We start from the raw sequence: 24,127 nt of genomic DNA on the forward strand, positions 1-24,127 counted from the left end.
CCCACATAACAGTACCTACCAATTTTCGGCATTTTGAGGGTGTTAGGGTGTTTTTAACCGAACTAGCTGTAATTTGACACTTGAGGTTCTCTATGATCACGAAACTTCTCCACAACAAGTAAAAAAGTGTCAGTCGGCTTTGCCGACAGAGATATACCCTCAGCCTGTGTGAATTGAAATACTTTTTTTCCAAAAAAAAAGTATGTATTTAGGGGGGTTTTCAAAATTTTTGGGCGTATGAACCGACAAAAGTATGGATAGGATTAAAGCTGAAAAGCATTCCCTTACAATTTCATCTAATATTCGAAGAAATATTACAATATCCAAAGTGTGGACGAATGCATTATTCGGTTCGAGCTCTCCAGCCACTACATATGGTGCCATAGTTGTTTTTTACAACTTTCGGGCTGCTTTCTCAAGAAGTATGGACTTGCCTCTGAAAAAACATTTACTGTCGTAATTAAAGCTGCGAATGCAAGTTGCTTCAACAAAAATCAAAGAGATTCGAGAGCAGGCCTTAAAGTGAATTTGTCCAAAATTTTGTGTGGGAGGTACCCGAAGGAGTGGACAAATATAGTCCATATTTGAACATGATCTATATCAAGTAGATATATTACGATGTGTAAAGTATGGACCAAATCGGTCACTTCCATCAAGAGTATCGTGCGCACAATTTTTCCGAACATTTTTGAACTTTTGTGGGAGAGGTACCTGAATGAGTGGACCGATATGGCTTAACTTCGAACTTAAACTAAGTTTGGACAAAATATTACGAAGGCCACATTTTGGACCGAATCGGCGGATCCGTTCGAGAGCTACCTTGCGCTCCACTCACTACACACGGTGTCATAGTGGTTTTTTTGTGCCTTTTAGGCAATTTTCTCAGGAAGTATGGACTTGCCCTTATGAAACTTTTACCATCGTATGGGGGGCAGTGAATACAAGTTGATATAACAAAGCGATTCGAGACCAGGTCCTAAACTGAACTTTTCGGAAATTTTGTGTGGGAGGTACCCCAAGGAGTGGACCGATTAAGTCCATATTGGAACCTCATCTAAGTCTGGTAGATATTTCACGATGTGCAAAGTATGGACCAAAACGGTTAATTCCTTCAAGAGTTATCGTGCGCACAAATTTTTCGAACATTTCCGAACTTTTGTGTGGGAGGTACCGGAAGGAGTGGATCGATATAACCCATCTTCGAACTTAAACTAAGTTTGGACAAAATATTACGAAAGCCAATTTTGGACCAAATCGGTTGATCCGTTCGAGAGTTATCGTGCGCTCCAGCCAGCCAGACAGACGGACGGACATCGCTCAATCGACTCCAAATTATCTGAAACACATTTCGTCCAAACATACTTTGGGTCTAAAACCATTATTTCGATGAGGCACATTTTGCCCGTATGAAAGTGTATAAACCCTCGTTAGCATAAATGCTGAGGGCATAAAAATCGTCAATATAGGTCCATGTTTTGGTATAGCTCCTATATAACGATACCTCCAAATTTTCGGTATCTTGAGGGTTTTAGCTACAATTTTTAACCGAACTAGCTGTAATTTGACATTTGAGGTTCTATGTGGTCACGAAACTTCTCCACAATTATTCGAACTAGCTGTAATATGACATTTGAATTTTCAATGGTCACGAAACTTCTTCACTAAATCCCGTCAACGTCCATGTTTTGGTTTATTTGGCTTTTGAGATTCCCTGCAGTTATAAAACTTTTCCACCAAAGTTTAATCACTCCTTAAATTCATGATATTTTATTGATTTTTTACAAAAACTCTTTTCACGTGCAGCCAAACAACTTTACACCAAACAATTAAGAAGATGAAGAAAAAAATAAAAAATAATAATTCGTTGGGCTATCAGCTGTCAATATAAACAATGCTTCTTCTTATTAAGGTAAAACTATCAATTGTTGATAAGATGTTGACTTTGTCACCATAATAGTAGAAAAAGTGGTGACATGTCGACACATGACCCCATGCTTCCTACAAGGCTGTTAAAGCGTCTATAAATCATGTTTGGAGGTGTCTCAACCGGAGTGGAAAAAGTGATTCAGCAAAAGGTTTGAGCGCATGAAGAAGTGTATAAATCATGCTAGAGACTACTTAAGAAAAAATAAAAACTATTTTGGATGGTAAATATTCACGTTTCAATTGTAAGGCTAGAAACTTTTCTAGTTCTCCTCGTAGGTGGTTCAAAATGAATTTCTCGCCCATGATCGATTGAACGTCTACTTACGGAATGAGTGTTTTCTGTCCATCAGAAACAAAAATAATGGTTTGTTTCTGCTTAGTTAATACTGTGACATCCAAGAAGCCTTGTACATGTATGAGTATTGGAAGTTGGTACTGCTTCCTACTGTCTTTTTCCGGAGCAAAGTCCGTAGGCCTCATTTTACCATTTGTTGTTACCTTGTTACCGTTGGTTCAAAAATATTGTCTAATCCTATTTATTTTAGTTATTGAACTTATTTCTATCTTCTTGAAGACTCAAAGTATAATAAAAAATATTAAAAAATATAGGAAGATTCAGTCATTGCTAAGATAAAACAAATAAAAAAATCACAAACGAAAAATGTCTTAATCGAAATATCCCTTGTTAGCTAGCCATGGTAGAAGCTGCTGCATTTGCTTGCAATAGCGCTCACCGGTGTACATGGCCTTTTGCATTGCTCCACCGTCCTTCTTGTCACCCATCATATTGTCCACGTTAATATCTTTGAGGGCTGAGGGATCCAAAAGGACAACTGGAAGACTCTTCAAAATAACAGTGTATCCTGAAAATTATAAAAGTGATAATTAAAGCATCTTCAGATCGTATCAAAAGTCATCACATCCTTACCCATAAAACTGAAATCATACATCCATAAATGGAGATCTCTCAAAGTTGGTAATTTTTTGGAATAACCCAAAATTTTTAGGTTTTCCAGCAATTGTTGATGGTAGTACTGAATAAAGTAGTCGAAATATTTGAGTTTATTTTCCAAACAGCTTGAACTTAAAAGGAAATATAGCAAATCATAGACAGGAGATGTGAAACGGCCAACTTGAAAATCGACCAACAATGTGTTTAATACATTATTTTGGCCATCATGTTGGAACATTATGTTATTGCACCAGCAATCACCATGGCTGAGAACATTGAAGTCATCCATGTTACGTTTTTGTGAATTAACGACTTGTTCCAAATATTTGTCACGATAACTTTTCTAAGTAAAGACAATAAATTGCTACATATTTCAAATACATACACTAGGTCGGGGCGATTTTTATGAAAGGAAAAACACCTTATTGGGTCTGATTCCTGGAATTGTACTGAGCAAAAAAGTTCACTAGACCATATGTCTACAGTGAAGATCGAGCCTCCAGATTTTGGCTTGAAGTTTCTTAACCACAAGACCAAAACTGTCCAATTAGGTGTTCAAATCGCCCTACACTAGGATACATATCTCCCCGCTCATTACTTACAAGTTTCTCCTTTAAATCTTCGGCTTTGTATAAGGGTAAACACTCCAAAAGCATCTCTTCTTGTGGTTTTTGAGCTTGTGCCAACATTTGTATCATATTTTCCTTTAGCATTGGTTCCATCATCAATTGAGGCAACCCGTTATTATTGACAATATAAGTTGCAGAGGCAGCATGAAATTGGGCAATAACTTCCAGTGCATGTTTGGTGTGAGCCATATCAAGTCCTTCAAGACGATTCATATTTTTGAAACCATCTTGACGTACATCTTCCATGAGAATAACATCGAAACCCAAATCTTTATCAAATGAATAAGCATTTGGTGCGATTTTTGTAGTTCTTCCAGCTTTACGATACATTTCATCAAATGCGGGAAACAGTTCATAGTAACAAATTCTTTCACGTTTAAAGGAGCTCATCATACCAATCAAAGCTTGTGCCTGAGCGGATGTTGGAGGTATTTTAAGCATATATCTGCAGATTTTTGTCGATCCATCTAAGGAGGGAAGAAAGATATGCCTCATTAAAAGTCACTGGAAATGTTAATTATATTTATGCCAGTAGAAACTCCCATTAATAAATAACGGCTTTATATATTACTTTTTGGTAGCCTTAACTACATACAAATCAACCAGGGACGTACGCGTTTTTTGTCAAGATAGGTCCACGGTTCGGTATAGTCCCCATATAACGATACCTCCCGATTTAAGGTATTTTAGGGATCTTAGCCACATTTTTTGCTTGAACTAGCTGAAATTTTACATATGTGGTTCCCAGTGGCCACGAAATTTCGCCACTTAAATTGAGCCAAATTATATCGAAATCGGTTCAGATTTGGATATAGCTCCCATATATATGTTCGCCCGATTTCACGTATTTGCTGCACCAAACACGCTATATACTTCCGATTTCGATGAAATTTGGAATGTGTGACCGAATTCAGTCTAGAAATAAATGTGCCAAATTATATCGAAATCGGTTCAGATTTGGATATAGCACCCATATATATTTTCAACCGATTTCGTGTATTTTCAGCTCCAAACACGATATATAAGTCCGATTTCAATGATATTTGGAATGTGTGACTGAATTCGGTCTGGAAAAAAATGTGCCAAATTATATCAAAATCGGTTAAGATCTGGATATAGTTCCGATTTATATTTTACATATTCACAGTGGTGTAGGGTATTATATAGTCGGCCCCGCCCGACTTTGATCCTTTCCTTACTGGTTTAGAAATACTTTTTTAACCCAATTGCTAGATTGTGGAACTCGTTGCTTCCTAATATAAAAACCTTTTCAGTTTTTCAGCAGACTTTAAAAACAGATTGATGAACATGTTTATTGTATATCTAGAAACATATAGCTTACACAGGCTAAACAAATAAAACGTAGGAGAAAATAATGAAGAAAAATTGGTTGTTGTGCTTCAAAAATTCAAAAATATTCAATATGTAGCATACCCACTTGAATTTTTTCCTATTTTTTCCTATTTTATGTGTATAATTTTACTCTCAGCCATTAGACTAATGAGGTTATATGGCAAAAACCAAAAATCCTTTGCAATTCCATTTGAAAAAAATTTAAAAATTTTTTTGCGAGCACATCTACAATTTTGGCTTAGTAGATATATCGAAAAATGATACACTAGTATCATATTGCCCATGATGTATTCTTTGAGTCTTTCTGTGTCTATAAAATGTAAGGTTAAGCCAAAAATCGGAAGGGAGCATAAAAAAACTTGTTGGCTTCAACCCATTTTTACGTATTTTTCTACATTGATGTCAACACAGCTTCCACGTAAATAAATTTTAATGATCGACCTTATGGGATTCCTCCTACAACACTTCATTTTAAAGAATGTATGTATATCATACTATATAGAATATGTTAACAGTTCGCTAATTCTGAATGGGTGAAACTCGGATTCATCGATTGTAAAACATTTTTGGTTTTCGCCATATGGGCAATATTATTGAAAATTTAACATCGTTGAAGCCAAGGTTTACCCGTTTATAACTCGCGAATAGTGGTTGTATATTGTACAATTTACATGCTTTCGGATAAAATGAAATGTTTTTAGACTTGGCAAAAAATATTGGACTTCAAAGTTGATTTGCGTGGAAGCTGTGGCTATATTTATGTTAAAAAATGGGTAAAAATGGGTTGAAGCCAACGTTTCTTTTTTTGTTTTCTCTATATTTGTGATTAAACCATACTTTTCACGATTTTCCCGTTAAAGTAAAAGTAAAAGGCAACTAAATAAGGATCATCTCACTAGTGTATAACTTCTCAAAATTTGATCTGCGTCTACCATTAAATGATGCTGACATTTTGAAGCCAGATTTTAAGTGTTTTTTGGAATTTTCTTATAATTTCGTTCCGCAAACAGGTTTTTCAAAAAATCATATATAGGAATGAAGAACTCACGATTCTGATTTATTTGATATATGTGTCGTGAATGTAGCCTACACAGCTTCAGAGAAATCTGTATCCAAATACGAAAATTTTGTGCGAACAAATTTCTAAAAATCATATATTTCGGGTCTAATTTGTACAATTGGCATTCGATTTACTCGTGCATGATTGCAAATTTTGGATTTTTACGTTGCGGATCTAATAAATCATTATTCGTTAAAATCCATCTACTAAAACGCGAGATAGGAGAAATTCCAAGGTAGGAAAATCACCTAATATTGTTTTTGAAAATATCGCGCATTTTATCGCGTATTCTGTCGGCCGCTTGCACTACTATGAAAAAACTAGTGCAGCATCTTCCTTTTTGCGGAAACACAGATTTAAAAACTTCACTGATAAGGGAACTATATTCATTTTATCCCAAAAATAGTGTGTGATGCTACATCCACGGTTCTTGACTGATTGCCTTGAAATAGGTATATATCGATGCAGATTTTCATGGTGACACTAAAACCGGATGCGGAACGAAATTGTATGAACTTTGCGCAAATTAGCGATGTTTTATAGGTTTTTTAATGCTAAGATGCAGCCGATGCTACATCTTAGCGTCCAAATTATATTTCGAAAAATATATACAAATTAAAAGATATGGTCTTGCTGTACATGAAAATCACATGCGGACAAAACGATTTTCATAATTACGCGATTTACACATATTTTAATAATACATATAAGTTAAAGCGGTTTATTTGAATTCTATTTCCGTTTAAGAAGTCTAATGATTTATTTCAACAACCCGATAACTTTCCTCAATGGGAAACCTTCTATGTGAATGTAGATAAAGCAAAATCCGCCAATTTCCTTGAGAGTTTCAAGAAAAATAAAAGAAGTACTCCTATAGAATTTTTCCAATATTTTCGACTCTAGAATTCATGTGAAAACCATTATTCCAAACCAAAATTAGTATTTTGTAACACAAATATGTGCTTATTTTGGCTATAATATCCTAACAACTATCCCGATGATTATAAGTTTGGTCTCATTTGATTCCCCGTTAAGTCTTTCTTTAAAACTGTTACTTTTTTGTAATATTTGACGGGTAAATGCACTTATATTTTCAAAAAATTCGGATTACATTTAACATTTTGTCGATTTTTTGTAAATTCCGCGAATGCTGAGTAACATTTTACAAATATTATGCAATCTACTTAATGACGTCACTTCGTGATAACTTTTTAGTGAAAATTGTGCTCAATAAAATAATTAGCGTTTTTATAATAATTTTTTCTTAAAAGCAAAAGTAAAACCGCGATAACATTTGTCCGCAACAACCAAAAATTTGCTCGCAAGTGGATTTGTACTGGGGAATTTTTTCTTAACCTATGTACCAAAAATCGTTAATGTAGCGCGAAAAGAAAAAATTCAATTTTTTGGAAATGGAATATGAAATAATTGGCAGTTTTGCCCATATACACTTTGATACGATACAAATGTCCCTAATCGAAATAATGGTTTTAGGCTCCAAATATGTTTAGACGAAATCCGTGTCAGACAATCTGCATTCATTTAGCCCAGATGACGTAATATTTTCCAAACTTAGTTTAAGTCATATTGGTCCATCACTTCGGGTACATCCATCACTAAAGTTAAAAATTGTTGCTAAAATTGTGAGCAAATATCCAATACGGTGACCAACTAAAATGGCGGGCGGGCGCAATAACTATCGAAAAGAATGACTCTCATATGATATATGGTAAATTTCAAATTTCCTTTACAATTACATAGAAAAAAAAATTAAAAACTTTTTTGGCGAGCACATCCGCCATTTTTGGTACATGGGTTACGAAAAAAATCGTGGTTTCAAATCTGTTCGCGTTCACAAAATTGGATGCTGCACTCAAAAGTTATATGCGGTTTTACTCTCTTGTAAAGAAAAAATATTTAAAAATTCCTATTGTGTTGTAATAAGAACATGTATATAAGAATCGTTAGCAGCATTTGATATCTATCCGTAGATGCTAAAATATTTGCTAAATTTATTTTTATTTTCGCGGAAAATCAAAAAATATTGAAGAAATCTTGGAATAAATTTTATTTATTCTAAATCAGAGGCCAACAAATCTTTAAAAAAATAATTTAAAAATACGTACAGAATCTAGACAACGCGTACAAAAATGTGAGACCAAAATTATGAAGATCGCGCTTATAACTTGCATATAACAGCAACAACAAAGAACGGAAACTTATTGTTGGAAATTATTTCAAAAATATATTTTTGGTTAAATACGAAAAATGTGAAAAAAATGTTGGGAGTTATTCCATTATTTCCCTAAATTTCGATCCAAATCCTGAAGTATTTTGCTTAAACTTCTACGAAAAAAGTAATTAGACATCGTGAAAGTATATTTGCTTTCTGTGATAAGCAATAGAAATAAGAAGAGGAGAGTAATATTGAAATTACAATCAAAGAAAAAACACAAAATTTAAAAAGCGTGTAATTCGCGAATCCGTTTAAATCAGTTGAGGTGCATGTGCTTTTCGGATACAGGGAGACCATGTCTATCAATATGCATGGATTTTCCCATGTTTCATTCAGAGGCCAAAGTGTGCCATCAGTTGCATCTTACTATTCAAAAAGCATTCAAGTGGGCAAAAATTGCGCGATGTGCATATGACTATAAGGTGCATCTGATTTCAATGGCCGCCTATTAAAAATACGTCAATATAAATGATTTTAGACAGATTCGTCAAAAACTGCGGATGTGCCACCACATCCTATTTTGGGATAAATAGGGATATTACTCCCGAATCTTTGTATTTTGTGACACACCTTTTTGGCAAATATTATAATCGCGTATAAAGGATTACATTTATGTAAAAATAATCAAAGAAAATCGCGGTTCAATTCGCGGAATTGTCAAAATATATTTTTGCAGAATTTCCTACTTTCAAGGTATCTATATCCGGCGTTTTAGTGGATGGATTCTAACGCGAAAGGTCTTATTAGATCCGGCACGTAAAAAAACTAAAATCACCCGGGGTTCAGGGGTACCTGTACGACAGTTGTAAATTTTAAAGCCAAAAAATAGGTTTTTTCAGAAAATTTACGCACCAAATTTTGGCCTTTGGACTCCTATTAGTAGGAAGCTGTACGGAGCACACTCATAAGATATACATCGAACGACGTAGAATCGCGAGTTCTACAATCCTGTAACTAGTTTGAAAATATTATCCAGTTGCACCATCTAATTATAAGAAAAATTCGAAAAACACTGAAATCAAAACTTCAAAATGTCAGCATCAATTTTAGTGGGATGTAGTATATATATCGAAAAGTCATGCACTAGAACCATGTTTCCCAAAGGGTATTCTTTAGTTCTTTCTTTGAGCACAGGTTTGCATTTTGCGTGGTTTGGCCAGAAATCAAGAAAGAACACAACAAAACTTGTTTACTTCAACACATTTTTCCCATTTTTTTTATATTACCACCAACGCAGCTTCCACGAAAATTATTTGTTATAGTCCATATTATGAGATCTTGGCTAAAACACTTCAATTAATATAAATGTATCCATATTTTATAAAATATATTAACAGTTCGCGACTTATTAAATGGTGAACCTCAACTTCAACGATTGTAAAACTTTTTTGAATATTACCATATGCACTTGCCTAATGGACTTAGTCGTCACATTCCTTCTGAAACATTCTCTGCAAAAGTTAACACCATTTGCACTTTAATCCAAATCAAATTTATTAGAAAAACGTAAGGATTTATTCGAAACGTGCACAATCGTTAATACCCTAAATGTTTCGATATTTTTGTCGGTAAGTTCATATGTCCAAAAAAGGCCACTGAAAACTCCCAGAATACAAATTTTGGGGAAATATATTGTCTGTGAAGCCGATTTTCGATCTGCCTGATCGAAAGGTAAAAGTATCAATCCACACAGGCGTCAAAGACGACTGATACGTTTTTACATGCTTTCCAAAATATAAGTGACCAGTTTTCATGAGTTTACATCCAACCGTTTACAAGTTATGACTATGGGCAGAAATGATAAACCGGTGTTGGCAGAGTACTTGTTGATTAGATATATTTGCTTATTTTTTCAAAATATTGAATTCTAGGTATCCAGAAAAGTTTTTTATGTCATCGATTTCAAAAACTTCTTCTCGTACAGCTAACAAAAAAAAAAAAAAAAACGCTTCTAACGTCGGAACAAAATTGTTGGAGTTTTTTCGACTTATAGTCTTTTGTCAGGACTTAGCTATAAGATTGGCGATTGGTTTCTGATATTGTTTTCTCAAACCAAAAAAATTGTTTCGTAGTCTCAAAGAGTAATGCGAGTAGTATTTGAAGTTCATGAATCGTAGTCAGTATTGCTCGACTCCGGGTAAAAACGCCTTATTTTTTTAATGTACTTTTTAGTTGGATTGTCCGCACAAACCAATCACTTCGGTTAAAGAAGTAAAATTTTGGCATTTTATGACGTAAAAAATATTTTCTTAGGTTATTGACACAATAGCAGTAGACAATTTTCGATTGGAATCATACGATACAAGTCCAATATGTACTCGCGGATTCGAGTTATTTATCTTTTTGGAGGTATTTAATTCATAGAAGTCGTTCAGATAAATAATGTAAAAGATATAATAAAATACTTTGACATATTACAATATATCAAATTCCAATTAAATGGATGTATGTATGAGGGTCAAAGATTTGTCCAACTAATTACTTTTTTAAAAATGGGACTAAAAAAGGGCGATATCTCGATATGCATTAAAACGTGGATCTATTTTAACCACTTCCAGCATGGGGGTTCTCTAAGCAAAAGTAATCACATAATCCTTATAACAGCCGATATTCTTAGAAATTAAGGTAAGATCTTCGAATACTGAAAATCTTGCGATAGCTAAAACAACAGCGAAAATTACAAACTCTGGGATATTCTAAAACGTAAGCATATGTGGTTAATAGCTTAAAAATACGTAACTTGGTCTTATATGGTTCATTTTCAATTCAAAATATCCAAGAACCAAATTTCAAAATTGTGTTTTAAATATTTTAAACTTTCTCTCTATTGATTTCAATAATTAATAAAAAATCAACTAACAACCTTTAAAATAGCTTTACGTAACCCTACCCAACGTTTTAAAATGTCATGATTTTTGGTCAAGGTGGGCCCCCCGAAATGAAATCCTGCGTAAGTCCTTGAAATCAACCTACTATCTATGCCAAGAAAAGTCTCTGTTGTTCTGAGATGTTTGTGGGAAATTTCAAGTTTTTCACCTTGATAATAACATACCTTTTAATACAACCTCAATTTCAATTGCCCACAAAATCGAAAGAAAATTTTCTCCAGCAGCAAATGGTGTATCAGCTGTAAATTTTGTGATTTTATCGAAGTTTTCCACATTTTTCTCCAAAACACTAACAAACAAATCAGCTGTTAACCACTCTGGTACTGGTGCCGACGGCATTATACAAAATTTTATTTTTTTATCCAACCGTTACGTTCAAAAAAGGTAAATGAACTAAAATGGAAAGGCAAATCAAATAACTAAACGCTTATACTCGTATATGAAATATGTATGTCTGAGAGAGTCAAATTTTATTTATAAGCATTAAACATATTTTTCTCTTTTCGCAGATTTACTGACCACGCGAATCACAAATATTTTAGTTGTTTTATGCTAACAACAACAAATCTTATCAAGTCTTAATTGTCGAACAAATTTAAGAAAGAGAGAATGAATGACAAACGCTCTATTCGTTTTTGATTACATCAGCCGACGATGATGCTCATGTCATATTCTGCTGATGGTTTCTCGAGCTTTGTAATTCTTTTTTGTTTTTTTTTTTTCATAAATCTCAGAAATTGTTCGTGTTCGCTGCTGCTTAGTCACACTTATCCTCCATCCATGGCAGCAATTTTTCAATTTGATGACAATAATTATGTTGTCCATACATGAATTTCACTAATATATCAGTGGATTGATGCAGATTGGAAGAACTTGCTATTTTAATTAGCTGTATGTAATCATATAGTGCCAGCCAGCGGAAATACTTGCGTCACTGCTTTAAAGCAAAATTTTTAAGTTAAAATCTTGTGTAAACAATTTGAACTGGGGATTTTTTGAAAGTTCAGATCAGCTTGGATTTTATTGCCCCATCTAAACATGGTTAAATATTGAGTTTTTAAAGCTATTCAATGCTATATCTCTGAAACCAATGCGAATCTTTTTCTGACCTCTGAAGCAAATTTTGAGATGATTTATTTATTGCCTCAAATTTTATAATATGTATATCTAAATATTCCACAATTTGTGTATATCGTCGGTGTCATGCTTAAGTGTTCCATATGCCATTTTGTTGATTTTTTGAGATATAGGTGGTTTCAAGGGTTTTCGCGTATGCTCTTTCTGAATTTTTGGTCGGGTTTTCCCACCTTGTCTAGTTTCCGGGATATCCAACTTTCGGCCCGAAAGCTTAAGTTCATTTCAGATATGAAATTAATATTTTGATAACTTTAGAATTTAAAAATACATTCCAAAAATCAGAACTTTAAATTTCGATTTAGAAGGAAGGAATTTATTGAGGCAAAGAGGGGAAAATTTATTTCTCACTTTGTTTCATGTGATTTACAATATTTTACATTTGTGTCATAGGTGTGGATATGGAACAATGTCAGTGCATAAATGTCAGTGCATTATTTACGCTCACTTGCTGTCAACAAGCGCAAATATTTGTCTAATGTGACCTTACCTTTACTAATAAATCCTGTCAAAAATATAAATATTTGTTCTGTTCCTTTACCCGGTGAACTGCTCTCATATAAATTGTATGCTTTTAAAAGTGAAGGAACGCTTTGCAGGTTTAAAAATGGTAAGAAATGGTAACCTCAGGTACGTAAGGAACAGAGGAATTTTCTTTAGTCAGCGCCAATCAGTTGTGACGCAAACATTAAAATGCGATTATTTCAAAACGGGAAAATGGCGTATGGAACACCTAAGCATGACACCGGCGATATGTCGAACAAAGTCTAGAAAAACTGTTAAATTTGTCTTAATGTTCAGGTTCGAATATGAATTATATTTGTCCACTCTTTCGGGTACCTCCCACACAAAATTTTGGATAAATTCACTTTAAGACCTGCTCTCGAATCACTTTGTTTTTTGTTGAAGCAGTTTGCATTCGCTGCCTCAATTACGACAGTAAAAGTTTTTTCAGGGGTAAACCCATACTCCTTGAGAAAACAGCACGAAAGTTGTAAAAAACCCCTATGGCACCATATGTAGTGGCTGGAGTGCTCGAACCGAATACTGCGTTCGTCCACACTTTGGACACTATAATATTTCTTCGAATAATAGATGAAATTCGACCCCCACAAAAGTTCGAAAATATTCGCTAAAATGGTACGCGCGGTTTCTCATAGACGTAGCAACCGATTTGGTCCAAACTTTGGATCTCTAAATACTGTCGAAACTTAGTTTATGTTTAAATTTGGGTCCTATCTGTCCAAACCTACACAAATGTTCAACTTTTTTGTGCGGTTAAGGGTCTGTTCGAGGATCCTTTGGACATTTTTACAGCGGCCCTGTTTACAGCGTTATAATGTTTTTCGTAGGCTAGTGTGATAAAAAAGATCTATCTATCGTTATCCTTGCTAATTTTTGAGCTTTAATCCTATCTATACTTTTGTCGGTTCATACACCCAAAATTATGAAAACCTCACAAATACATGTTTTTTTTTTTTTTTTTTGGAAAAAAGTATTTCAATCCACACAGGCTGAGGGTATATCTCTGTCGGCAAAGCCGACTGATACATTTTTACTTTTTTACAGTAATGTGATGAAATCCCAAATGCGGGAATAAACTGTTCACACACTGTTTGAAATACGTGTTGTAAAAAATATGATACAAAATACCGCTGAAACAACATGAAATAAGCATTTAAGATTTTCAGAAAATTCTGAAGAATTGCTGAGAACATTATTTAGTTTAGCTGATGCCGACCAGAATTTCACAAATTATGTGCAAAAAAAACAGCAAGGCCATATTCCTATTCGTTTCTGAGATAAAGGCCCAATATATGAGAACAAATTTAATTTTAGCCAGGATTAGATGAGGGCATAAAATCCGAACTGAATCTGGCAGAACAAAATCCAACTATGGTTTTTGTAGTCTCAATATGTACTTTCAAAAAATGCTTACGAGAAGTTGTTTGCATTTTCAAGGTTGCACAGTGTAATTGAGAAAGAAACATTAAAAAAAGTATCAGTCGGCTTTGCCAACCGAGGTATGTATTCAGAAAAATAGGCGTATGAACTTGCCGACAAAGATATGGATTAGGATAAAATCTCAATAGTTTTGCGGGGGAATGGACCGACATAGGCCATTTTGGAAGTGTGTCTTATTTGGGAAGTCATTCCTCTCAATAGGCATACTAGGAGTACCTTCGGTAAAACTTTCCAAAGGATTCTTGCCCAGACTCTTAAGCGCACTTAACCTACATATTTCGTCATGAGACAAATTTTTTATTTATTTTTTAAGAAAAAAAATCCTTTTTTATGGTAATTAGGGCACAGTAATGTCAAAAAAATGTCCGATTTTTCGTTTCTCCAGAAAATGGTGTTCGCAATTCCTAACACTGGCGGTTATGCTATATGTGTAGAAGTAAAAAAAATTAAAAAAATTTTTTGAAGAGTGGTATTGAGTCTTCTTTGGGCCTACAAAACTTTTCACCGGAACTGTGTCAGTATTGGTCCACGTTTTGGATTACCCATAATAGAACGGTACCGCCCAATTTTCGGGGTTTTCAGGGATTTAGCAGCGTTATCCTAGTCTTCTTTGGGGCTATTAAACTTTCCTCCAGAAATTTGACAGCACTGGTCCATGTTTTATATAGCCTCAGTAGAACGGTACCTCCCGATTTTAGGGGTTTTCACGATTTTAGCCGTATTAACATACAGAAATGGCTGAAATTTACTATTTAGTCTTCTATGGGACTATAATACCTTCTCCACCTAATTTGTCAGTACATTTCCACGTTTTTATATTGCCACTGACATATAGAAAAAGAACCAGTGTTCGAAATTTCGAACAGTCAACTTTGTACATATGTAACGTCGCGCTTGCGCATGTAAATCATGTTCTTTATATTTTGTGAAACGGTTACATATATTGGCAATAATTTCCCAGGATTACATTTTAAATTAATTTTTTTTTATTTTTTTTAAATTTTTAAAATATTTAAAAAGTATTTAAAACTATAGGTTTCAAGGGAAGAATTGAACACCATGTACGAAATGGGTTAAACAAAAATGTTAATCAATTGTGTGGGTGGTAACCGAAGGAATGGGCCGATAGGGCCCACATTTGAACATAAATTAAGTTTGGACAAAATATTTCGAGATTCAAAGTTTGGACCAAACCGGTTGTTCCGTTTATGATATATTGCGCTTACCATTTTAGCGAATATTTTCGAACTTTTGTGGGGGAGATACCGGAAGGAGTGGACCTATAAGCACCATTATCGAATTTCATCTAATATTCGAAAAAATACGATTTGCAAAGTATGGACCAACGCAGTATTCGGTTTGGGAGTTGTCGTGCGCACCAGCCACTACAAATCCTGGCCGTAGTGATTTTTTACAGTTTTCGGGTCATTTTCTCAAGAAGTATGGACATGCCACTGAAAAAACTTGTACCATCGTAATAGGGTCCTTGAGTGCAGCCTGTTGCAAGAAAAATTAAAAACGATTTGAGAGGAGGTCCTAACCTGAAATTTGGTGTGGGAGCTATCCGAAGGAGTTGACATATATATTCCATATTCTAACCTGATATATGTCTTGTAGAAATATTACGATATCCAAAGTATGGACCAAATCGGTTAATGCTTTCGAGAGTTATTGTGGCACCATTTTAGCGAAAAGTTTTGAACTTTTGCAGGGGAGGTACCCAAAGGAGTGGACAGAAAAGTCCATCTTAGAACTTGATTTAACTTTGGGATAAAAATTACGATTGCCAAATTTTAGATCGAATCGGTTTATCCGTTCGAGAGTTACCGCGCGCTTCATTCACAACACATTGTGCCATAGCGGGTTTTTACAGCTTTCAGGCAATTTTCTCAGGAAGAATGGACTTGCCCTTGAAAAACCTTGCATCGTCGTAATTGGTGCTGCGAATACAAGTTGTTACAGCAAAAATTAAAAGCTTTCGAGAGGATGTCTTAAACTGCACTTTTTCCCAAATTTTGTGTGGGAAGTACCCGAAAGAGTGAACCAATATAATTCATATTCGAAATTTATATATGCCTGGACCAAATCGGTTAGTCCCTTCGAGAATTATCGTGCGCATAATTTTTGCTAAAAAATTTTAACTTCTGTGTATGAGTCACCGGAGGGAGAGTGCTGACATGACCCATCTTCGAACTGAAACTAAGTTTGGACAAAATATTACGAAAGCCAAATTTTTGACCAAATCAGTTAATCCGCTGGAGAGTTATCATGCGCTCCAGCCAGACAGACGGACGGACTTTGCTAAATCGACTCCAAATTGTCTGGTTGGGTTTGTCACCTTGACCAAAAATTATGAAAGGTTAAAATGTTGTGTAGCGTAACGTAAAGCTATTTTAAAGTCTTTTTAGTTGATTTTATATGCAATATTGACAGTTCACAAGGACATAGATTCACGTTTTGGTATAGGCCCCATATAACGGTACCACCCAATTTAAGGTATGGATGTCATTTGTCATTTCGAGTTCAAAGTGCTTTAAAAACTTGATACAAACAAAGGTATGGCCCCATTTAACGGTTCCACCGATTTCAGGTGTTTTAGTCATTATCCTAATTTTCGGACAAAATTGGATGTCATTTGTCATTTATGGTTCCCTGTAATTAAAAATTACTCCACCAAAATTGCGGGCATAGTACCACTATGGCACTACGCACCATGTCGCACTAGAAGGAGTTGGCGTAGGTGGATGAATTTTGGTGCAATTACTTATTGTTGACTTTCAATGTCGAATACAAAAAATTGGGAAGATCGGTCCACGTTTAGATATAGCCCCCATATAACGGTACTTCCCAATTTTCGATATTTTTAATATTTTATCTAAAATTATAGACCAAATTGGCTGAATTTTCAGAAGCAGGGTTCCCAGTTGAAAAAAAACATTCCCGTTAAAAGTTATGGACACAGGTAAACGTCTTCATATAGACCCCATATAACGGCACCTCCCGACTTTCGGTATTTTGAAAACTTTATCTAAATTTCTTGACCAAATTGGCTAAATTTTTGCATTGAGGGTTCCCACTATTTCCCTGGGGAAGTGGTGCAGGGTATCACATGGTCGGCCCCGTCCGACTATAGCCCTCTTTTATTGTCAATGATTCCGATAGAAAAAATGAGATTTGACATGATTGTAATTAATGTCCCATTGTAGGCAATTTGGCTAAAAATTGCTAGCTTTTGAAGTTAGTTTCCAAAAAATGACTATGAAAAATCATTAAGGGTTATATCCAGAGTACATACAAACAACCTAATGATATATGGAAAGTCCTGTATTAGCCAGGCTTGCCCTATATTATAGTCTATTATAGTCTTTAACGGCGTTGCGCTGATAGAGGTAAAAATCGGCGCATATAACAAAATTGTTTGTTTGTTTTTTTTTTTTTTAAAGTCGTATTTTTGCGGGCTTTGTGTGGTATAAAATTCATATTTCCGATTAAAAGTCGACATATCTGGCGTAAAATCGATATCTTACTTGTGGGAGAAGCCAACACACGGCTGAGCTTAAATAAATAAACTCGCTATCAAAACGATTCGTAAGAAGTAGTATTGTTTGGGCTTGAATGGCAACAAAAGGTGTTGCAAGTTTTGTTTATATAAAAACAAACATGGTCAAAAACATTGTTAAGAATATTTCTGAAAACTATTCTCAAAGAAAAGTGCAAAATTTTTGTTATATGCCCCGATTTTTACCTCTATCAGGGCAACACCGTTAAAAACTAGTATAATATAGGGCAAGCCTGGCTAATACAGGACTTTCCATATATCATTAGGTTGTTTTAACGTACTCTAAACATAACCCTAAATGATTTTTCATAGTCATTTTTTGGAAAATAACTTCAAAAACTAGAAATTTTTAATTGCCTACAAAGGGACATTAGTTACAATCATGCCAATATTATGTCAATAATATCATTTTCATTCTATCGGAATCATTGACAAGACTACTGAAAACGATAGGGAATCAATAATTCCACCATTCTGATTACTAAAATTGCATAAAAAGCGAAAAATTTGGAAATTATTAATCTATTTTTGTGGTGCATAATTTTTATGCTCACATTAAAAATGCCCATTTTTTGTTTTCCGGTAAAATTGTAGTATAACGGTGCTGTAAACGGAATATTTTTGTATGCCATCTTAAATACAACTTTTTAGCCTTCAAAAATCTTTTTTGGATTGTTAAAAAATCTCAAATCGTTTCCAACTTATGAATGTTTACATGTTTTATTTCAGATTGCATCATTTTCAGTGACAGTCACTGTATATCATGATCGGTCCATTTGTTTTCGAGCATAAGTGACACCGCAAAAAAGCTTTGTTAAAAACGGGGTAACCTCTTAATGGGGTGGTCACTGAAAAGGATAAGTAACATGTTCTTATGCAAACCTCTGCAGCTGCCACCTCTATATATTTGAAGTGCTCACTTTGCATAACTCAAACAGTAAATAAACAGCTCCACTAATTTTAAAATTTGCTTCACAAAATTTCTGAACTAGGAACTACAGTCTGGGTAACTGTAAACACCATATAGCTCATTTACTCAAAGAGTGAGACATCTCAAAAACTCCAGTTTAAAGTTGGCGATTGAAATATGACATTCCAACTTCAAAAGATTATTACACAAAAAATAGACCATATTTTGCAATGGACCATATTTTGCAAACAGCTAGCCAGATATCAGTGCTAAATTTCTGTGCAAGATCATGCATGATTTGAAGTGTTTAAATTCTTCAAAAACTCAAAAAAAAAACTTTTTTTTGATTTATGCCAAACTTATGCCACTCTTTGAGTAAATGAGTGATAATATCACTACTTACTCTCGAACAAATGTGAAGCCAAGTTTATTAAATCCCAAGCAACTTAAAAAATCAATTTTATAAAGACCGTTTCAAATATTTGCAGATATTAATATTGTTAATTTTCACGGGTGCCACCGTGGTGCAATGGTATGCACACCCGCCTTGCACACATAAGGTCGTGGGTTCGATTCCCCGGCCAGGCAGCATCAAAACACTTTTCAACGGTGACAAAATACCCCTCAGTAATGTTGGCGAATCTGGTTCTGGCGCAAAGTCTAGCAGTCTCATATTATTATCATTTATTATCTCAGAAAATCTAAACTTGTCGACGATGGTCCAAAAATAATGTGCCTCCCTTAAGAAGCACTTATTTTAGGTTTTGAAATTGTTTCTAACTTTTTCAATACTCAAAGTATAATAATACTATATTAGAGAGAAAATACAAGGATTCAGTCATTTGGATATTGCTAAAGTTAAAAAATAAATAATTCCGAAATTCCTTAATCAAAATATCCCTTGTTAGCTAGCCATGGTAGAAGCTGCTGCATTTGCTTGCAATAGCCCTCACCGGTGTACATGGCCTTTTGCATTGCTCCACCATCCTTCTTGTCACCCATCATGTTGTCCATGTTAATATCTTTGGTGGCTGTGGGATCCAAAAGGAAAACTGGAAGACTCTTCAAAATAACAGTGTATCCTAAAAATTATAAACGTTATAATTAAAGCATTTTCAAGTCGTATCAAAAGTTCGTCTATTCTTACCCATAAAACTGAAATCATACATCCATAAATGGAGATCTCTCAAAGTTGGTAATTTTTTGGAATAACCCAATATCTTAAGATTTTCTACCAATTGCTGATGATAGTACTGAATAAAGTAGTCGTAATATTTGAGCTTATTTTCCAAACAGGTTGAACCCAAAAGGAAATATTGCAAATCCAGGGCGGGCGATGTGAAACGACCGGCTTGAAAATCAACCAACAATGTGCTCAACACATTATTTTGGGCATCATGTTGGAACATAATGTTATTGGACCAGCAATCGCCATGGCTAAGAACATTGAAGTCATCCATGTTACGGTTTTCTGCATTAACGATTTGTTCCAAATATTTTTCGCGGTAACTTGCCTAAGTTAAGACAATATAAAACAATAAATATAAACATATTACAAATACACATCTCACCACTTTTAACTTACAAGTTTCTCCTTTAAATCTTCGGCTTTGTACAAGGGTAAACTTTCCATAATAATCTGTTCTTGTGGTTCTTGAGCTTTGGCCAACATTTGTACCATACTTTCCTTTAGCATTGGCTCCATCATCAACTGTGGTAACCCGTTATTGTTGACAATATAAGTGGCAGAGGCAGCATGAAATTGAGCAATAACATCGAGAGCATGCTTGGTGTGGTCCATATCAAGTCCTTGAAGACGATTCATGTTTTTGAAACCATCTTGACGTACATCTTCCATGAGAATAACATCGAAACCCAAATCTTTATCAAATGAATAGGCATTTGGTGCAATTTTTGTAGCTTTTCCAGCTTTACGATACATTTCATCAAAAGCGGGAAACAGTTCATAGTAACAAATTCTCTCACGCTTAAATGAGCTCATCATACCAATCAGAGCTTGTGCATGGGCGGAAGTTGGAGGTATTTTAAGCATATATCTGCAGGTTTTTGCGGATCCATCTAAAATGAGACGATAGATATGCGTTATTAAGAGCCCTTGATAATATTAATTCTTTTAATGGAAACTGCAACTTAAAGTATCGATAAACTCAAATTTCCATTTATTATAGCGGATGGATAAAATGCGGCTTCGTTCACTTTACGAATTTGTGAAATATCACGAACACCTCCTAAGACTTAAGGGTAGACTTCACTCACATCAACGAGTGCAGTCCGATGATAATTGTACAACAACGATGATTGTACAACATTAGCCCGCTTTTGGAAGGTCATAACTGACTGGTCTTGGGAGATTAAAGTTTCTCAACATGAGTTTTAGCATTCGGTTCTAGGTAATTACCAGTAGTGGAATTCTGTAACTCATTTTTTGAGTTACCGACAAAAATTGGTCGGTTATTAACGATATTAAGCCACCGTGGTGTAATGGTATGCACACGCGCCTTGCACTCTAAAGGTCTGCGGATCGATTCCCAGGCCAAGCAACATTAAATTTTAAATGGTGGCAGAATACCTCTCTATAATGGTGGCGATATTTCCGAGTATTTCAGCCATGTAAAACTTCTCTACATGTGGTGTCTTAAACCACGCCGTTCGGACTTGGCGATAAACAGTAGGTCCCATATCATTGAGCTGATATGAATCGGGGTGCACTTATTGATATGAGAGAAGCCCCCTTGTCTCTTCTGGGATGTTTGTGGAACAATTATTATATTAACGATATTGTTGGATAAGTTAGCGATCAATACAAAGTAGTCGTAAAGCTCTACCGATAGCAAAAGTATTGTCAACCTTTATTTAAACTCTCCACTCATAATTTTGCGTTTTAATTTGACCGATTTTTGTCGGTAAGTCAAAAAATGATTTAGGGAATTTTCCTTCAGGTATGTAGGGTTGGCTGAGCCAATTGATAACTCTACGTTTTGCACGGTCAAGGAGGAAGACAATACCAGAATTAACAGAGAGTTCCACAGTTCTCCGGACATAACCATCGTGCCATCTGGTCTGACAAATGCCTGCCCAAGCCTTCCGACGTTTGGGTTCCGGGACATCAACACATCTGAAACTCTGCAATATTGGAGCTGGGATAAGTGATTTGTGGGAAATGGTAAAGTCGCTCACAAACCTTGCAAAGAAGGAAGATAGGACCTTAGTCACGTTTGGCGACGTTACGCTGACTGATCTAACGAATTGACCGAAATACTCAGGAAATGTAAGCCGCCAGCATTAGACTGAGGGAATTTGCCATCGCCGAAAATTTTTGATTTTCTGGTCCTGATTGAGCCGTAGACTTTCTGAGTGTAAGGCGGACGTGCTGCAACACCATGGTTCCCGGACTATATCGCATTATATCTATTCCACCGCACCATGATAATGCTGAAACAGCTGGATAATGCTCATCGTGCAAAGGCTCTTGAAGCTTTATTGCTCCCCAGCTATCCAGTTTCGGTTCATTAGCTTGGGTTCCGTAACAAAAGACAGCTTACAACAGTCCTCCACATACTGTGCGATTAGACAGTTTTGGTGGCGCTCGACTAATTAAAAGCCTTTTACACTGTCAAACACTCCACGCTGTTTGAGGACATCGATCAGACAAACCTCCGGCCAACTGTGAAACGTTGAATAATCAATTATATGTGTGTACGCCAGTCGGTCGTGGAATTCAGGAACAAGAAGTCGAAGTCCTGTAGAGTGAAGCAGGTGGGCTTATATCTCTGGAATTATTTAACTTATTTCTAACTTTCGAGATCGTCACGTATGTACCTTCCCTAATGTCATTTGTGAAAGGCTTAAGTCCTCCTATCTGTATTAGTTGATCGATTATTCCACCTAATATGCAAATATCCACCACTAAGTCTACGGCCACTCTGTTCCACACATGGACTGCGGAAATGAGTACAGTGTTGAATTCAGTCCACTAACTATCACAAGATTTTGACAGTACGTTCACTTAGTCCACGTATGACATAAAGGTCCTTATGTCCCTAGCCGGCGCACTTGGGGTGCACATATAACGTGATAGGTCGGTCTGCGGTAATCTATGCGGCGCCAGTGTGGTCCGCCAATAAAACAATATCCAAACCTGTCAGAACGCCTTCTGTGAACTGCAACAGCGTGTTGCAGTACTTACTCGGGTGTGAGAGTCATCCTATTCACCGTACGGTGAGACCAAAATTACCAGCAGAGGAAATGCCCGGCAGCACTTGGGATCCACATGGAATATCTTCGGTAAAAATGTTTAAACAAAAAGTTCCTAAACCGTACTTGGAACTAATCGAACATTTTGATGTTTTGTGGGGGAGATACTTGATGGAGCTTCCCAACATAGTTTACGTATCTGTAGTTTATTTATGTTGGTCACCAAAGGATTTTTTGAGGTTTCAGTCCATCATATTAAGAAATAATAAATTTCCCACCAGAATATTATGTCGTTGTAATAAGAACCGCAAGACAACCTACGGTGAAAATTTCAAAACGAACTTCGAAAAGCCCTTAAATTGCGAAAGAATTGTCCCTTTTGAAAAAAATATTACGATTTACGAACGATTCGAACAAATCGGATTTTCAATTAGTAAGTTATCAACCCTAAGAGTGGTTACCTTCTGTGAGAATTGTCGTTTTAGCCACCCAGACAGACGGGCGGACATGGCTGGATCGGCTCACAGGCACATTTCCGATCTTGGACAAAGTGTATATACCCTCTACAGGCTTATAGTATAAATGCTAACTACAGAAGTGCCTAACTTCGTTCGACAGGTGGCACGATTCAGAACATATGTCGCATTAGCCTACCCAAGAATAGATTTCCAATCACTCCGATCTCTTTTCGTCATCCAGTATTCAACTGTTCTTTTCATCTATTTTCACCTGCTCATTCCATCGGAGTCTAGGCCTTCTCCCATTTCACCTAGCCAACGCAATCGTTGTAACTCTATAAATTTAACAATTTTGATGGCATTATACAAATAGTTGCTATACCTCGTGGTTCCAACGGCGCCGATATTCTCCATCAACGCAGATTGATCTTTCGAAAAATGATCGTGACAAATGCTAATGTCATGTTTTTAACAGAGATAACAACATACCTTTTAATGCAACCTCAATCTCAATAGCCCACAAAATCGAAAGAAAATTTTCTCCTGCAGCAAATGGTGTATCAGCTGTAAATTTAGTAATTTTATCGAAGTTTTCCACATTTTTCTCCAAAACACTAACAAACAAATCAGCTGTTAACCACTCGGGTAATGGTGACGAAGGCATTTTTCAAAAGTGTTTTTTTTACAATCGTTCCGCTTCAAAAAAGGTTAATTAACTAAAACCTATAGGCAAGTAACTAATAGCTTTTATAGGAAATATACTGACACGAGCCATATTTTATCGATTCGCTTTTAACTCATTTTTCGCTTTTCATAGATTTATTAACCGTACTTAAGAAATT

At 35.5% G+C, this 24,127-nt stretch overlaps 2 protein-coding genes across 2 annotated transcripts; both read right to left on the minus strand.

The window, feature by feature from the left end:
* Nucleotides 1-2,500: 2,500 nt before the first annotated feature.
* On the minus strand, nucleotides 2,501-11,405 carry LOC141390704 (uncharacterized). The gene is made up of 4 exons (XM_073963642.1): nucleotides 11,209-11,405; nucleotides 3,481-3,974; nucleotides 2,855-3,221; nucleotides 2,501-2,789 (listed from the first exon to the last, which is right to left on the minus strand). Exons 1-4 carry the CDS (start codon nucleotides 11,381-11,383, stop codon nucleotides 2,593-2,595), a joined length of 1,233 nt encoding a protein of 410 aa, XP_073819743.1. The 5' UTR covers nucleotides 11,384-11,405; the 3' UTR covers nucleotides 2,501-2,592.
* Nucleotides 11,406-19,279: 7,874 nt separating this feature from the next.
* Nucleotides 19,280-24,009, minus strand: LOC141390705 (uncharacterized). Its single transcript, XM_073963644.1, has 4 exons — nucleotides 23,775-24,009; nucleotides 20,198-20,691; nucleotides 19,760-20,126; nucleotides 19,280-19,694 (listed from the first exon to the last, which is right to left on the minus strand). Exons 1-4 carry the CDS (start codon nucleotides 23,947-23,949, stop codon nucleotides 19,498-19,500), a joined length of 1,233 nt encoding a protein of 410 aa, XP_073819745.1. The 5' UTR covers nucleotides 23,950-24,009; the 3' UTR covers nucleotides 19,280-19,497.
* Nucleotides 24,010-24,127: the final 118 nt, after the last annotated feature.

This window comes from Musca autumnalis, unplaced genomic scaffold (assembly GCF_047663935.1).
Source record: "Musca autumnalis isolate F117 unplaced genomic scaffold, ASM4766393v1 scaffold_1, whole genome shotgun sequence".
NCBI classification, from domain to species: Eukaryota; Metazoa; Arthropoda; class Insecta; order Diptera; family Muscidae; genus Musca; species Musca autumnalis.